Source organism: Diorhabda sublineata, chromosome 6 (assembly GCF_026230105.1).
Source record: "Diorhabda sublineata isolate icDioSubl1.1 chromosome 6, icDioSubl1.1, whole genome shotgun sequence".
NCBI classification, from domain to species: Eukaryota; Metazoa; Arthropoda; class Insecta; order Coleoptera; family Chrysomelidae; genus Diorhabda; species Diorhabda sublineata.
Window position 1 is genome coordinate 6,036,677 of NC_079479.1, and position 18,864 is coordinate 6,055,540.

Sequence of the window (18,864 nt, forward strand, 5' to 3'; positions counted from 1 at the left end):
TCTCGCTTATTCAGACTTTTAAGTTTTAAAATAGTCTAGGTAAAGTAACCGTACAATTGCCGTCAAATTAAAAATACCTCAATATACCGTGGGCTGAAAAAAAATTGAATCCACTAGGAGTTTTGGTGATTACAAACGTTCAGGGCTACCTGGAAAAAAACTGCTGAAGAAAAACGTATTTTATTGATCAATAAACGTGATCGACGATTCAGAGCTCAGATCAATGAATCTAGGGATCTGCCTTCTATAGTGAAAAGGAGATTGCAGTGACATAAATAACAGAAAAATTTAACGCAGGAAGGTGTGGTGTGGTGAGCCTCAGTTTGAGGTTTTTGGGTCTAGTGAAGAGATTTTATGCGCAGATTCCAGAAATAACAGATGCTAAATTCATGGATAAACAACGACTCGAAATCTGGTAAAAATTTTGGATTTTGAAGAAAGAGGATTGTAATAAAAATTCAAAGGAAAATGTAGAATGTTGTGGCCAGCACTTGATCGGTAGAAAATTTATCTTCCAGCATGACAATGGCAATCATTTCTTGAACCTGTGTGTGTGCTTGAAAGGAAGAATGTAGGTACTGAAACTAATGATTTGGCCGCCACAGTCGCCCGACCTCAATCCGATTGATGTTGTGGGACAAATTGGACAAGAAAGTTAGAAAGCAATGTAACAAATTGTTACGGATAATGCAAACTTGTGCACTAAAATAATAAAAGCAGAAGAGGATTAAATATGTAATAATCACAAACTGAAGTTTTATCATTACTATACTCTCATCTATATATATTCCACAAAATATATTGACCGGTAGTGTATCTCAATTTTTGTTTGTACTGAAGAAATTTGTATGTATTCCATAAATTTTGATTTGCTCTTACCTCAATTGTTGAACTTAATTTTTTTCTACATATCCATAAACTGCATTCAAAACAAAATTGTATGTCTGTGATATGTTTCCAAATATAATAGTTTTCCATAGTTTTTAACTGAAGCAATACTAAAGAAAGAAATATTCTTCAACTATGATAAACCTGTCGTTTTTAAGTACATTGTTACGTTCCATAATTTATTAGTATTTCTTGACATTGATTAACTCGCGTTTCAAGGTTTTTTTATTAGCAAAGAACTTCACGGCTGCAACAATGTTGGTATTTATCACTTATCGATCTAATATTTGTATTTTTCATGTCTAAAACTTGAAAAAACCTCATGCAAAATAAAATAAATGTTCTTGGTTATTCCTACAACGTCTATTCAGTCTTTATAGTTATAGATTTTTATCAACATTTTGAAACCTAAGCAAATTTGAAATGAAATAATAACGATATGTAGTTTCGAAAAAGAAAGTTTGTTCATTTAAATTAGCTTCTACTAGTAACAAAAACTTATATACACAATATGTAGTATAGAACATCTTACACCAAATCGTGACTATACATGAAAAATTGGGTTGTGGATCATTATCAAAAACCGCAGAAATCGCCGTGATTTTGCGATTTACCAGTTTGAAGATCTCTTTTTAATTAAAACAACTATCATTGAAATTTCTAGAACTTTAGCACTGGAATTGTTATTCTAGGCATAAAAACTTTCCCACTATGGTTTTTCGGAAACTATAGTCGAATTGAATTGAAATTGAAATTAACCACAGAATACATCTAGGATGGGCGGCCTACGGGAAGATGCGACACGTCTTCAACTCCAACCTACCCCTCAAACTAAAAACCAAGGTTTACATGGAATGCATTCTCCCAGTAACAACCTACGGATGTGAAACATGGGTCCTAACAAAGAAAATCTTGAATAAATTAAAGGTACATCAAAGATCAATAGAACGGAAAATGATAGGAATAACGCTTAAAGACCATAAAACCAATGAGTGGATAAGAAATAGAACCAAAATCGAGGACATAGTGAGGCGAATAGGTAGTCTTAAATGGAACTGGGCCGGACATGTTGCTCGAAATAACACCAACTGGAGCGGAAAAATAACAAGATGGAGACCTTGGGGGGAGAAAAGAAGCACCGGCAGACCACAACAAAGATGGTATGATGATATCAAGAGAACAGCCGGACTTAACTGGTACCAAGTGGCACAGAACAGGGAAAACTGGAAAAATATGAGAGAGGCCTATATCCAAAGGATAGAAAACGGCTAGAAGAGAGAGAGAAGAGAGATAGTCGAATTCAGTTCTGAATTTCACTACTGTTAGGAAAGTGGATGAATTAATTCAATTATAACAACATGATAAAATTGTTTCTATTCTAGTAATCTGTGGATGATTGGCCGAAGGCTTCCCCTCTTTGTTTTTTGAACTCTAAAAGTTGTTAGATACCCTTAGCTTACTAGTCTCAAAATTTTGTAAATAACTAAACAACTGCTCAATTATAATTATTTCCTAACATGTATTACACAATTGAAAAAATGGTTATAAACAAAGAAAAACTATTGTTTCAAATCACTGCATGACACTCAAGTAATGAGAAAATATTTTGTAGGTTTCTATCTAAAACTGTAATGAAAATTTCTTCCTGAGTTAGGATACGCAAGTTTATAGGTGATATGGTTTATCCAGGAATAATATTTTCAAAAAAGTCAAGCTTTCCGTTAGTTATGTTGCGCAATGGTGGTTCCTGTGCTTCCTTCCCTGACGGTCACACCTCAAGGATTAAGACATCTTGCTGATAATTATCTGCCAACAATCTAAGTTTACTAGATTCCTTTGAATAAAGATTGAATTTTACAATTTTTTTCCATTAGGGCACACATCAGGAAAGCGTTTGGGAAATTGACAAAAATGTTTATCTATCTTGACAATTGACATTGACAGTAATGACATTTTTATTCCACTAACGCCACGATTGGTAAGTGGCAGAACTAAATTTGTGTTCCTTATACAAGTTGACCTTCTTATTGGGTATGTTTTGTGGTTTTAAGTGTAAAATAAATTTCAATATAAGAGTTCTCAAAATTTCGCAAATAATTCTGAAAATATTACGTTTTCAATGCACTTGGAAGCAATTATATTATTTTACGATCATAATTTACTGCAATTTTTGTGGAAATGAACATTCACATTTAATAGTTTGACTGTTCAAGTTAATAAATAACCAATATAAGTCTATAATTAATTTTCGTTTGTACTAGAGTCCAAAGTACGAGTTCAAGGATGAAAATATAGATTAAAATTGCAATTAGAAAACATTATTTAATACTTAGTATACTTTCTTTCATTATTAATGTTTCCTATTTTCCAGTACATACATTTGATTTTAATACTCCAATAATTGTAATTTCGTACATACAGCATTTCACCCGTTGTCGTGATTATCTAGATACCCTCGGGCCTCACCAAAGGTTGAAACAGGCAAAGGAAATGTTACAAGGTCTTCAAGATTACCGCGGAGATTGTGACGGCGTTTTGTAATAAACCTGCCGTCTCTATATCTATCTCTGTTTCTTTGAGCTCTCGGAACTTTTATATTAATCAGTGACGGACTACCTAAAATTCGAAATCGATCAATTAACTCACTGGAATCAAATAATCTATATCTAATTCCATTATTTGTGATTCATAATTGTTTTTTATTATTTTAATTGAACACGTGTCGAGTAAACATAATCTTTTAAAAATTATTTGATTGAAAATTGGATTATATATTTTCCGGAGACTGAAAACATTTTAGTTACGGTGATTTAGTTTTCGTCGACTGTAAAAATTTTACATTAATCTGACATATTTATTATTGATTTAGAGAAAACTGTTAAGTAACGAATCGAATAAGGATGAACTGATGTTTTTAATCGAATTGTGGCGATACCAGCGACATTGTTTAATTGAATTTATCTACATATTATGTTACAACTTCTGAGGTAAGTTAAAAAATTCAGGTACTCTACCTGATCAACTGAAAAAAATAATTCATATCCGTTCCAAAGATGACATGTTTTCCCAGCTAACCAGTTCAAATTTTTCTTTATTTATTGCAGCATTTGGAGAACATGTTTTCAGCCAATTAATTTGTTAAGAAATTGAAAAAAATTGTGAAGAAATCCTTCTTGATTTTCCGTTTTAAAAGAGGGTTGCTACTTAAGTTTTGAGATTGACAAATAAAAACACATATTTATGATTGGATACAGCTTAGTTTTTTTCCAAAATATTCTCCATTAAGATCAATACACATATGCATGCGTTTGAACTAATTGTAGACGCTTTTTTTCCCATTCTGATGGAGATACCTCTAAAACATGTAATTTAAATGCATGAACCGCTTCTTCAAGTGTTGAAAAACGTCGACCTCAATATTTATTTTTGATCTGCAGGGGTGAGAAGAAATCATTGGGTGTCAAAAAAGGACTGTACGACAGATGACCCATCAATGCGATGTTTTGACTGTACAATAACGTTTTTGTTTGAACTGATGTGTGATAGCTGGCATTGTCGGAGAATGATTCTCTTCTGCGATTGATTTCCCTGATCTTTTTTAACAATTCTGGCAAATAAATACTGGCAACCTTTTGGCTCGTCTTGAAAAACCCAATTGTTGTTTAATTTCGGGTTTATATGAATAGATACATGATTCGTCGGCCCTCACGATCTCATAGACGTCTTTTGATGCACTGCAATTGAATTTATTAATTTCTTTACACCAATCGAGCGAGCTTTTTTGAACGATTATCAAATTAAGCGGTATCTAACACGAACAAATTTTATTGACAGCCAAATGTGTATCTGAATGACACGGTATATCAAATGACGATCTTGCAATATCAGTTTACGCACAGCATCGATATTTTCTGGCACAACAGCCGATTTTGGATGACCTTCACGAAATTCATCCTGTAGCGAAGAGCGACCACAATTGATTGCGAACAACCAGCGAAACACGGTTTCTCTAGTTAGTGTTTCATCACCAAAAGTCGTTCTTGAAGATTTCATACATGGAAAATTAACCATCACTAGAAGAGCATGAATCTTCATAGTAACATAGATTCATCAATACCAGTTCCAAACTGTGAACTTAACTTTTTGTTCTTGTCTACGTTGAATTTTTTTCTATCAGTTCTACGCGCACTTGTTCGTTCGATTCTATTATTCTTAGTTCATCATGTAGGCGCGCCTATTCAAAAAGGACAAAAGATCCTTCATTAAAAATACAGGCTGCTAGATTCTCTGCAATTTCAATAAAGCTAATTGTTTTTAGAGGAATTTCTAGATAACTTGATTAAGACTCTCGTTGTTATTTTTTATGCAACCTATAAGACACCACAAAAATGCGTCCTTGCTCAAATCTTCATAGCTTAACCTTTCCATAAATTATATTTTTTACATGGTAAAACAACAAATATTTGTAATTTTCTGCTTTTATATTTTGGTGTATAAGAAACATGGATGATAATGAATATTTGCTGTACTATTCCATATACATTTTATTACATTGACAGTATAGATGGAAAAGCTAGGTGCGTGCCTCGATTAATGAATGTTTATCAAAAGTACGCCGCACTGGAAATCCAATTGCTTTTTAGTACCGAACTTTAGAAAATGGCTTGATAAAAAGGGATTCCAGAAGAGGTGATGGCAAAGACAAACGCATATTTTCCAGAACTGTTGAAAGATTTTGTTTCATTATGAAACAAAATAAATAAATTAAATTGGTTAAAAAATAAGGAAAACCAAAGCTGGAAGTGATAATTTGCCATTAACAATCCAATTTAGCTGCACCAAACTCACTATTTTAGGATAATCGAAGCTCGCTTGGCGTCTAGCTAAAAGATGCAAGACGCATTTTGTCTTGATCTTAAGCATCTGCAGATTATTGCAATTGTAAATTTTTTTGTACGTAAATTACAATTTAGAAAATTTGTAACTTCTAATTCAAAAACTAATCAAATGTCTTGCTGTGTCTTAATTTTTATTGCTGATATTCACACGAGAATATTTCATGTATTCATTTTTATTATGTATAAAGATTACTGAAATACTTTACAAAAAGTAATGACAGGAAACAGTAATAGTTTTGAGTAGTAACAACCATAACCCCTACAATATCAGTAGTATAATATAATATCTAATAACGGGTAAGACATATCGTTAGTAATATTTTGACTTTGATAGAACTTCACTGTGCTGTGAAAAATAACTTACAAATTTGAATTTGAATCTATCTATTTGCGATATCTTGCATGAATCGATGACCTGAGCTTCATTGCTTGCTTTTGTTCAAAATTTATTGCATCTTGTATTGATTCACACGTTGTAGCTCTCTATGCTATGTAGCCTTTAATAACAAACCTTTATTTCAATCAGCATTTTGAAATATTATCTTTTTTTATAAAGTTATGCCAAGAATTCAGTTGATTCGAATCACTTCCATAAGTTAACCATGTTTCTGCATGGAATAGAAAAATCGATATCTCATATGAATCGATGAGCTGCGCTTAATTTGCGCATGGTTTTGATCGATTTATTGCATCTTGTATTGAATTACACGTTGTAACTCCCTATGTTATGTAGCCTTTAATAACAAACCTTTATTTCAAACAGCATTTTGAAATATTATCTTTTTTTATAAAGTTATGCTAAGAATTCAGTTGATTCGAATCACTTTCATAAGTTATCCAAGCCTCTACATTGAATAGATAAAGACAATATCGAGGTTCCATATTATTCGTCAACACACAAAAGGAATTAATGAAATCAGGTTTTAAAATGATCTATTAGAAATTTTAACGTTTTTCAAAATTAGTTTTCTTCAAATTCTTCTTGGCGCGGTATTTTTCATAGCCAATCAAATCTTCTATCTAACTTCTGTGGAACAATTCAAGAAAACTTATTTGATAAACGCGTAAGCATATGGGCTTCAAGGGAAAGAAGAATATTCTAAACTATTGGACAAACTATTTAGAGTTGTTACAAGGTACTATTGATTATCATGAAAATTAGAATTTGTATAGAAAAAATATATTAGCACATGTGGTAGAGAGTCCTCCTCTGCGTTTCGCTTTTTAATTACTGTTTATAATGAATAAAACTGAACGTGAAGTTGAAGACTTTGCGTATGAGTGACAGATTACTTCTGCAGGCCCACCACTAGCTTGCATTCATGAATAAGTTAATGTTAAAAGTACACTTTCGTTTCAAGCACATTCGGTAATAGATTGAAGTACAGTCACAGTGTAACGTCACAAGTATATAGTTTTTAAAGACAAGGAAATAAAGGATTGTAACTGTCGCTACACCTCCGCCATTTTCTTGGATTTTACTGAATTTTAGTTAATTCTACTTGAACAACTGTTTACAAAAATCGTGAGGAATAACATGAATTCATTAAAAACAGGTAGATAAGATTAATAAACTTGTAGAATAATATTGAATTGTATTAATATTTTTTACTGTAGCTCATTTCAAGGCGAAGAAATGTCTTTCCAAGATGTAATAATGTTAAAGAAGCATCAGGTAGTTTCAATTTTTAAATAACCCTTTTTTGTATATAATTTAAACAAAAAAAGGGATTAAGTTACATGATACTCTTTACGTTATGTCAACAAGTCTCATAATTCTAGATCAGGTGATCATGTTGGACATTCTAATGCCTTTCAATCAATCAATTTTGAAATAATATCACATAAAGATGATACCGGATTTTGTGTTGGTAATATTTTTGGAACCAGGATATTAGTTGTAAGTTGAATATCATCTTGATGAGTATATAACTTTAGCATAATTCTGATTGTCGGTATTGCAGGTTTTCTGAGGTTTTCCTGTTACCAGTTAAACTGATTCACCAGCCAAATGGCCCACGATAGGAAAAGCTGCATCTGCAGCTGTAACTGCCGCCCCTATTACCCTTTTTCGTATTAAAAATAAACAAAACAAAATAGAAAGCTAAAAAATATTACAAAATATATGCTCAAACTGAAAATAACCGTTTTTTAGGCTGGAGTTTTCTTTTCTTCTTTGAGCTACGCTTAGTGGTTCATTTCCAATTAACATTACTCTCTATAAAAAATTTCCTCATCTCACCCAAAATATACTGAACGAATGTCTCTCTTTCTCTAGCATAATTTTCGACCTTTTTTATTATCTTAATCTATAAAATAGAGACGAACAACAATCTAATTCCAAAAATTCTCCTTTTGAAAGTATTGTGTGTGTTATCCATTGATCTAAAAAAACTTAATGTTGTATACCAGCATCGTGCTTACAGCAGAATCCCAAATTCGGAAGAGTTACATCTAACTATCATAATAAATCCTGTAGAGTAAAGCGCAGTGATTTTGTTTTCTCAGCTTTCAATCTGCTCTCTTCTCTTGTCAATATTCCATTTCTATTTCAGCTCATATCATCACTTCCACCGTTGATCTTGTCACTTAAAAAGCTAATCAGGCACTTTCGCATGCACTATTCGAAGTCACTAGGCAAAATTTAACTTTTAAACCTCGTACAAGTGACCACTCGGCGCTGACGTAGTTTGTAGTTTCTGCCCTCACCATGTACAATGGTTCGTGATAGATACATCATGAAATCGATCGTGTTCAGTTAGGAAACTAGTGGCCAGTTGCCAATCGCGCCTATTAAAGTCAACCACTTGATTAGATAGGCGGAAGGCTCATCTATATGTGCCTCAGTTTGTCTCATGCCAGGTATTCTCATCTACCTCCACAGAGTTTGTCTTGCGATCAAAATACTCAGAAATGTAACAGCTGTAACATCTAGCAAGCGAATCGGTCTCCTTTGCACTAGTTGTCTGAATAAGTATACACTCAAACAAGCTATATTTTGTAGCGATAACTCATTAGTTTTTCATAGCTACAGAACAAACCTAGAATATCATTTATTCCATTATATCATTCTCTATGAGAAATGTTCTCCTGTCAAACGTATAAGAGAGTTCTATTTCTTCTCTTTTATAAAATTATCTTCAGCCTTTACAAATAAATGTTACAGTACATAAACTTCTCGAACTGACAATTGGAATTACCACAACCCACATATACAACACTGCTACTATCAACAAGTGTCTATCACTTAATTATAATCAAAATTTGAATAATCTAAGTACTTGTATCTCTTCAGAACGGTCTAACATCTTTTTGTTCGGAAGCTCCAAACCGAAATGGAGTGAGTACCAGCTAGTGCTACTTTTTAGTGTCACTAAGCATGCACCAGCAGATGCTTCCTCGCTTTTAACTATGATCAGCTATATTTCGCCGATAATATGAAATAAAGCTTGTTATGTACGAGGTGCGTCTAATATATCGATAGCCAGCGATGGTCGATGTCTTTATTTTATATTACAGCTTCCAAACGAGTGGTATTAGTCAAAAGATTCAATAAGATCAAAGAGAGCTTTTAGGATAAGATCGTTTTTCTAAGAAGATATAATTTAATAATGGTAATTTTGTTTTCTTCTTAAAGGAATCACAGACCTCTTATATGAACTCACATACTAACAGAGTGAGTTTTATGTATGGAACTCCTCAATTATCTCGGAAACGGCTTATACGATTTTTATAAATTTTTGTGTACAAGGGTCTTGTAGTCAGTATATTTTTCGCTTTTCCAAATCCTTAAAAAATACTTATTATTTTTCATACGATATTCTCTATAACTAAAAGCAATACATTCGGAGTTAAAATAATACATTTAGGTGGCTACAATATCAAATTGGACGTTTCAATAAATTATTATAGTTAAAGTTTATTGAAAGTCACAATGAATCGTTTATCTTAAAAAAAAAACGAATTGATAATCGTTGAAGGAAACGTGTAATATCTTTAATAATTTATATCCTAACCAAAATCCCATAACAAGATCTACTGTCAGTAAATTAATGAAAAAGTTTAACTAAACTGGTTCAGTGAAAGATTTATCCAAACCTGCAACAACTGAAAACAAATCTTTAGATGTTTTTGTCCTGTTAGAAGACGATCCACACTTAAGTACTAGACAAATATCCAGGGAACTTGATATTTCGCAAACATCCGTAATGAAAATTTTACGTGATAATAAATTCCATCCATACAAAATAAGAGTTTATAGATCTAGTAGATCTAATGATGGAAAAATATTACAATGAAACGATCCAAATTTTTTAAGTAATATTATGTTTTTCGATGAGGTCATTTTTTGTATTAGGTAATGGAAACATAAATCAGCATAATTGTAGATACTGATCACGTAACAATCCTCGTTGGATGTGTGAATCCCACACCCAATATCCCGAAAAACTGTATGGGCTGGAATAATAGGCGATAAAATAATTGGTCTCTTTTTCATTGACGGTAACTTAAATGGTTCGGTATATTTAGATTTCTTGGAAAATATAATCATACCTGAGTTGGCTCAGCGACAATATTTCGCTACAACAAGGTGGTGGCCCAACTATGCATGTGTGGTGAAGCAATACTCAAATAATGTATTTCCCAGAAGATGGATTGGAAGGCGTGGTTTTATCGAATGGCCCCCACAATCACCAGACATGAGTGCTTTAGATTATTTCCTATGGGGTCACTTGAAAAACATCGTTTATAAAACAAAATATTTGGGAATTAAAAGATAGGATTACCATAGAGATAAGTTAGCAGTCAAGGACAAATGGATAAAAATCGTACAATTTCCGAGACGATAGAGGTGTTCCATAAATAAAACTCACTCTGTATATAAAGTTGCGATATATAGATTGATGGATAAAAAATATATCATTTTCAGTATATTGTTGTGTAACGACATATTTGATGAAAAAAAAAAACATCAATCTGTCAGACAATAAAAATACACGTTATTCTGATGAAATAGAATAAAAAATTCATGTGTCAAGTCTTCATCAAGTCACAATGCTATAAAAACCCGGTACTTGAGAAAAATAATTTATCAGATAGATTCCGTGTAACATGTTTATGAATATTAATAAGATATTTATGTATACGATATCAATAAAACCATTTTCCAAATTAAGAGACACGGGTTTTTAAACATATACAACAGCTTAATCTTGAATATACTATGAAAATATCCACTTGTCTCTTTCAGAAGGAAATATCCACATCGATATTATTAATTAAACATTACGTTATGAGTTTGTTTTCAAATACTGATTTTTTTTATCAGCATCTCGGCTACTAATGATCGTTAACAAGCAGTGTGTATATTATTTTCGCTACATTATGGAGTTCTTATCACATTTGTTGATGTCGTTATGAAGTCTTTTAGGACACAAACCAAAGTTATCAGGGCACGTATTCTTGAACGAGAATGAAACAGATTAACGTTTTATAATTTGTCAAAAGTGTGGTCGTAAAACGGTGATGTTGATGATGAAAGAACGGTATCTGAAGTTGTTAATAATCTTTATGTTCATAAGCAGCAGAATGAATTATCGAAAAAAATGTTACAGAGAAAGGTATTGAATGTGGAGTGCTATCAAATAAAAAAAATATGTTGTGTAAGTTTGAAACAATGAAATAATGTTAACAATTCATTTATTCAGCACTTTAGTTTTGACATATAGTTAACAAGAAACATAATTTAAATTATACATAAAGAACAATTTTTTTGAATTGCGCGTAATTTTTACTTAACGCGTTGCATCATATGCTGGACGAACAGATTGTCAATTTCGCGAATTTTCGACTTCCTAATTCTTATCATACACTTTTCTACTCAATATCTTCCAAAAATTGTCAATAGAGCGAGCCTCGGCAACATTTGGAGGATTATCTTCTTCCGATGCAACTGGTATGTCCTGAGCCTTAAACCAATCTCTAGTTATTCTGCCGTAGTGAAAAGAGGCTAGAATTTTAGGATATATGCCTCTGTATAAATATGTGATTCCAAAGCCATATCTTTCACATGCCCGACGTGAGGACTTGAAACGGATATAGCACACCATATCAAAATTTTATCTTTAAATTTCATTTTGGTTCTATATTTCACGTTGATTGGACATTTTTCTATTACATCGAGTGAGTTTTCGTCATCAATAATCACAACTCTGTTCTATGTGAAGGGACGTCGTCTTATTGCACGGCAGCATTTCACAATTGATCTTCAGTATATTTTAGACAGCTCCGATGTTTAACTAAACTTAACTCAACCTTCGAGTTAACGTTTCTAATTTTACTTTTGCACATGCCATCAATCAATTTGAATGGGCATTAGTCAAAGTTTTAGGCATTCCACTTTTTGGAAATTTTAGAATATAAAATGAGGAAAAGGGAATTTAAGGTCAAGTGGTGGACAAATAATCGCTTACGCTGATGATATATTATTTGTAACCAAAAGAAGATTTATTATGTAAACAAACTAAAAATAATGAGATTTGGAACGCAATGTCAGAAAGGAAAAGTGAGAGCTGGCGAGTAATGAAGTTATGGAAGTAGAAAAGTCTAAGTACCTCGGCGTTATAATCAATAATAGAGGAGATAGAAGTACTGACATTGAAGAAAAAAAAATTAATAAAAATTATAGAGCCATCCATACTAATAAGAAATTATTGAAAAGTAGCCTACTGACAAAACCGACAAAGATCAATATTTATATAAAACGATGATAAGACTAGTAATGATATACTTAGCTGAAACAAGGACACTAACAAGAAATGATGAGGAAAAACTGATAAGTACGATAAAAGAATAATAATGGGATCAGCAAAAGTTAGTGAAGGGGAATATAGGATAAGAACTAACAAAGAAATAACTGACGAACTGGCGAGTTAAGTGGTGGGAGCATTTATGGAAAAAAAGGTATAAAATCTATAGCATTAAATATCATGCAATGGGATCCCGGTAGTACAAAAAACGCAGCAGTACAAATAGTTAAAACAGGTGGAAGATAACTTGAGCAAAGTAGAAATTATAAACTGGTAGGAAAAGACAGTAAATAGGAAGTTGTGGCGACAAGGTGTAGACATGAACTTTGGGGATTGATCCATTAGGGGTTTTAAGCCATAATTATTATATTATTATTCTTTGTTCACTTCCACTTATTGTTTCATAAATGGTGGAAAGTGCAATATTCACAATATCAGTTTTTGACAACCGTCCAACTAAACTGTATACTTTATCGAATATCTAACTTGTACTATGTTAAAATTTGATGAAAATTTAAATGAAATGAAAATTGAAACATCATAAAATCTGTGTTTTCTATGGCAACTATCTTACGATATTTGTTTAGCTTATATAAATAGAAGAAAAATTTTCCACATATATATAATATACTTTATTCAACTTCATCAAAGTGAAACTTGAAGCATCGAACACGTAAATGCCTTTTAGGTTAAGGAATAACTACAAATCACAAATAACCGAATCAGGTGAATAGGGTGGATGTTTAATAATTGTTTTTTCATCTCAAAATTCACTGTGTAGTTTATGACGAAGCATTATCTTACTGAAACATTAACTCGCGAATATCAACCGACTCAAATACCGCAGGTAGATATTTTGTGGTGTACAAATTTGCTTTAACTGTACGTCAGTTTTCAAGCTTAATTTTTGCCACTAATCTTCTTCACAAACTTTGTTTTCTCTCCGTCGTTGGTATTGCTGAATGTCCAGTTGTGGATTTACCTACAGGCTGAGTAGGCTGAAGCCTACGGCGGCAAATTTGGTTAGAAAGGAGAACACGAGTTTTATACACAAATAACACAAAACCTTGGTCATCAAATTATAAAATTTAGATTGTTTTGATGCAAAATGTTATTTAAATAATTGTGAATTAACGCACGAAATTTCAGAAATCAGTAGAGGCGGCAAAAGATGAATAGCCTACGGCTACTTTGAATTTACTAATCATCTATAACTATTTTAGAAAGAATACATTATTTAACATTTATAGCCCCAGATTTTCACTCGCTTTGTCTTTTGGAAATCGTGTCCTAAGAGTAACAAATAATTTTCAAATGAAGATGATTGTGTAAAACTAATTTTACTAATATGGATCCAGCCACAATGTTTACTTAAATCGCTTATTATTGCCGTTTTGAACCTTTTTAAATGACACGTCTCCTCTAAGTACTGGGCCAACTCTCAGAATTATTTTCGAATACAAAAATACAATCAATGGATTTTAGTTTGCTATTTTAAACGGTGTGCTAATTTGAATGTATGAATTATATAAAACTGAAACTTAAGGAAAAGACAAATTTTTGGAATTTTGAGAATTCAAATGGAGGTTCACATATGTTCATGTCGCACATAGAATAATAGGAAATGTGATCTATTTCTATAACATACCGTATAAGATGCAAATGTATAGATTTTTCACACAAAATTATGTTTTAAGACAAAAATTTACTACACAGTTTATCTATCATTGCGTATTTCATATTTTTGGTAGCGGCATCTATCACATAAAGTATTAAATTTGGAGATTATAAAACAGGAAACTATAAACTGCGTTTTGTTACAATGTTTAAGGCAAACGTTGATTCAAATTACAAGCTTCTCACTACCGTTTTTGCGTTGCATTTTATTCTCTGTATCAAATTTGAATTAACCTTTTATGGACATGTTCATCAAAACACTTTGAACTATCTATTATAAATTATTATTTTGTAAAATAGTCTCAGGATTTTTTTCACTGCTTTTCTATATCGATCTTTTTGATATTGAAATAATAATATTGAAAACATATGCTATCAAGTTCCTATTGCTCCAATAACAATTTTTGTGCCATTTTGTATTATTTTTTGTGAAAATAATTAGTTTACAATGAGGTTTTGTTACAGGTGAAGATATGGTTTCAAAATAGGAGAAGTAAATACAAGAAAATGATGAAAGCAGCACAAGTTACAGGTGGCACAAACAACAATGGTACTCCCGGAGGTCATTCGGGTTTATTAGGTCCTAATTCAAATATGCCTTCTAGTAGTCCAGGACCACAGGGTCAGAACATGATGCAAGGTAGGATCAAAATGGAAGGTAAACTATATTTTATGGTTCTTCTTCTTATTCAATATTATTATCATTAATATTTAATAGTTTCTTATTGTCCAAACTAAACTGATTATTCAAAACCATTTCAATGGGTGTTGAAGATCTAGTTCAGTTTTTTCATTACTTATAAATGATTTTGATGCTGTTTATTCCCATTATTAGAATATTGTCGATATCTAATCTATTTGCTACGCTTCCAACCCATTTATGAATAGTTATATCAACGCGAGTTGATTACATACTTTGAAAAAGTTGTCTCCAACGCATTGTAATTGCCGCAACAGCTCTGGGAAGCTTGGAATTAGATAAGTATACGCTGTATTCTCCAGATTTAACACCCGACGATTAACAGATATTTCCAAATCTTGAAGAACACCCGTATAGTAAAAGATATTCTTCGGGTAATGGGGTGCGGTGAAATAATGGTACTAGAACATCGGTGGGAAAAATGTGTTGAACTTGATGGAGACTACTTGAAAATAAAAATATGTTTGTCAGTTTGCTAATGTGAGTCAGGATGACGCAAAGTATTACGTGTAATATGTTCAAGTTTTTCTCATATGTCAATATAATTTTTATTTAAAAGAAATTCCATAGTACGAAAAAGTTCACACAAATTTCTGTTAACTACATATTCCTCGTTGAACCCAATGAACACACAACTGCTAATGAAATATTTGTTGAGACAATGAGTAACTGAAAATATAAAATTACGTAGATTCACTTATTTATTGGTACTTTTAAAAACTCAAATCCAATTTAAACTACAATTCAAACAGTGTTTTTATTGATTTTTCTAACAGAAATTCCCTATTAAAAATTTTATTATTTTCTTCAATAAAAAATGTTGTATGAAGTTAAACATATAAAAAAAATATAACAATCTCATAAATAATTTTATATTTTATTTATATAATGGCGTTAAATTAAATTGTAAATTACCACAGTAATTATTACAAATGCTATAATGAAGTTAATAGTATCTTTATTATTATATTAGATAATTCTATATTATGAGGGCGGCTCAAACATTAATCGAAATTTTTGAATAAATTCACAAAAATTTTAGTCCGCGTGGGATGTTGTAAAGCCGGACCGAGAACCTCGCTTTTTAGTGCCCTTATAGCCATTAGTTGGGAAGATGTATCCGTATTTATTGCCCAACGCATCATTATTCGCTTTTTAATCAAAGATAAAGTAAGATCCGAGGAAATTTATCGAGAATTACTAGAGGAATTTGGGAATGCTTCTCCAAAACTCAAATCTATGAATGATGTTACGTTTTCCGAGAAGGCCAAGAATTGATTACAAACCATATGCGCAGTGTCACAACTTTCTAAATATCTCGTAGGATCCCCATATTATTGTAATAGGAAAGTCAAATTAATTCCAATGCAATTTATAGAATGTTTCATAAAAAAATGTATCTTTGATATGGCACAGCATCCTAGAACACCCTGTAAGATTTTCAATAATTTTAAAATGTGAATATCAATGATACCTTTAATCCCTTAAATTTGTAAATTTATATCTTAAAGGACAAAGGACGCATTGAATTTTATCACACTAATCAATCATCCGTATGTATCTTTACCATAATATGATATCAGTTATTTCCAAATTTGTAGTATTTGAGTTCAAATATATTATCTGAAAATAAACAGTCCTTCAAGATATAACACCAACAAATTAATTAGTTTAAATTGTAACAAATAAAACATTGGTGGATCTAAAAGTTAACTCAATAATTGGATTACATCTCACAAAAGTGACAGCAAATTGCTGAACATTTAATTTACGAAGGCCATTTTATAGATTATTATCTGTCTGGAATAGAAAATAATTACCAAAAACACTTGTTGAGTCAGTCTATCGATAAAAAACTGATTCAAATAATCTTTATGCATATCTTTCACTGTAAAAAAATCTGTATTGAAATTCAACATAACTACTCTTAATTAGACGTATTTCAATTTTTGAAACAAAAAAAGACAAAATCTATATTATTTATATCCGATCTCATTATAAAAGTTGTTTTTTATTCAACTAAATGAATCTGATATCATAAAATTCCATATCACGACTCATAATTGATTGTTGTAAGTAATTTTTGCAATTATATCTGAGGGCACGGCAGTCGAGCAAAAAAGTAGTACATTTTCGACGCTTATTAAAATTGAACTAGAAGCCTGTATTTCTAGTAACCAAGCAAGCATTGTATAAACATGGTATATTTCAAATTTCATTCAATTTGAACCAGTAGTCAAAGCTCTTAATTCTCTCACTCAATGACTGACCATACATCAAAACTCCAAGGCACTTATAGGAGCTTCAAATTTTGAACACAATTTGTATTTAGTATATAAATCAAGAAAAAACTTAAATATTCTGCAATTCCAGTCCAGTTTTCTAGATACAACAACTGCATGAATAACTTTGTAATCCCATACGATATGATGTAGAAAAAAATAAAATTATAGTGCAAAAAGAAAATACAAAAATAACTAGGAAAATATATTTAATAAAGAACATGTTTATAGTGAACGGTTTCCCATATTTATAGCATATGCTATGACTAAACACAAAGTCTTAATAATGCGCTGATGGATATCGGTTCTGCAGTATTCACATCCGGTCAAGTTTACGTCGCACTTTCGATAGTTACAAGTCTGGGCGGGTTACATCTAATTAATATCGACTTTGGAAGTATTAAAGCACAGTAATCCTCAATTTGTGAATATAGTGGACTTATAAGCATTTACCGTCCAGATTTGTCAAAAGTTGTAACATCAAAGCTTCCGAGAAAGGGACTTTGAGAAAAACTGTAGCTGAAGCTCAAGAATAAGTACCTGAGAAGAAAAAGAGGAATTCTACCTAAAAAAACGAGAAAAGCTCATAAGACAGAGAGTGGGTTTTAAGAAAATTCGTTGTTGGTATTTGAGAAGCATCTATCTACAAAAAGAAATGAGATGCCATTAAAAACGAAGTTTCTAAAAAACCTCACAAAAAGTCTCACTACTCAGTTCTTCCACCGTAAAAAAGTTAAATAAATCAATTTGATATTACATGGATCTCACAACTTTTTACGGTAGAGTTGCAAGACTTGGTTTTTTTACAAGTTTCGTTTTTGATGGCATACACAATGTTCGGATTGTATTTTATATTTTCTAAAATCAAGACGATTTATCAACTATTCCAAAATCACTCAAATCACATTAAAAAGCACACTTATTATAAAAAATTATTTGTTGTTGATATTCACGTTTCGTATGAATTGTTTCAGGAGGCGGCTCGTCGAGCGGTAGTCCGGCAACTGGCGGTTATATGCAGCACCCTTCTCCCGCTCCTAGTTCCACCCCCGGTTCAGACATGTCGGCTGGCGGCCCACAACCAGCCGCCAGTCCTGGTGTTGGAGGGGGCGGCGGAGGCGGTTGGGGCGACATTAAGCCCCACCAACAGCCCATTCATCCCCCGCCCCATTCTACGAGTCATCCGCACCCTCATCCCCCGCCTCACAATTACCTCCCGCAGTATTCTTGGTATCCTACGGACAATCCTGGTCTCCTAACGTAAGTATGCTCATTTATTTCTTTCATTGAATAACGTGAAAGCAACGGAGTATTTTTTAGTTGGTGGAATACAATCTTTTGAATTCCAAATTGAAACTAACAGGATAATGAACAAATTTGAAAACAAATTCATATGATATTCGCTTTCACTCAATCGTTCAGATTTTGCCTTGACACACGTTGACAATTTATTTTATCAAACCTTTCTAGTACAATTATTTATTATAGAATAATTGCAAGAGAATACAAAAAAAATTGCAACTATGTATGTACCTAAATTATATTTTAATTCGAAAATAACTACTCCACGTGTTTATACTACGACTTCTTTTTAATTATACTATTCCAGA

The 18,864-nt window shown here is 32.1% G+C and overlaps 1 protein-coding gene and 1 long non-coding RNA gene across 3 annotated transcripts in view; both read left to right on the forward strand.

Annotated features, from left to right (window-relative positions):
- Positions 1-18,864, forward strand: part of LOC130444850 (homeotic protein distal-less-like) — a 174,650-nt gene that overhangs the window by 139,364 nt on the left and 16,422 nt on the right. Inside the window, exons 3-4 of one of the 2 annotated variants that reach the window (XM_056780140.1) lie at positions 14,738-14,930; positions 18,229-18,514. In XM_056780140.1, the coding sequence (XP_056636118.1) occupies positions 14,738-14,930; positions 18,229-18,514 (479 nt within the window). The remainder of the gene's footprint in view (positions 1-14,737; positions 14,931-18,228; positions 18,515-18,864) is intronic. The other variant, XM_056780141.1, reaches the window with a different exon arrangement.
- On the forward strand, positions 7,604-7,898 carry LOC130444851 (uncharacterized). Its single transcript, XR_008910002.1, has 2 exons — positions 7,604-7,686; positions 7,751-7,898. It is a non-coding gene; the product is annotated as an uncharacterized LOC130444851 (long non-coding RNA).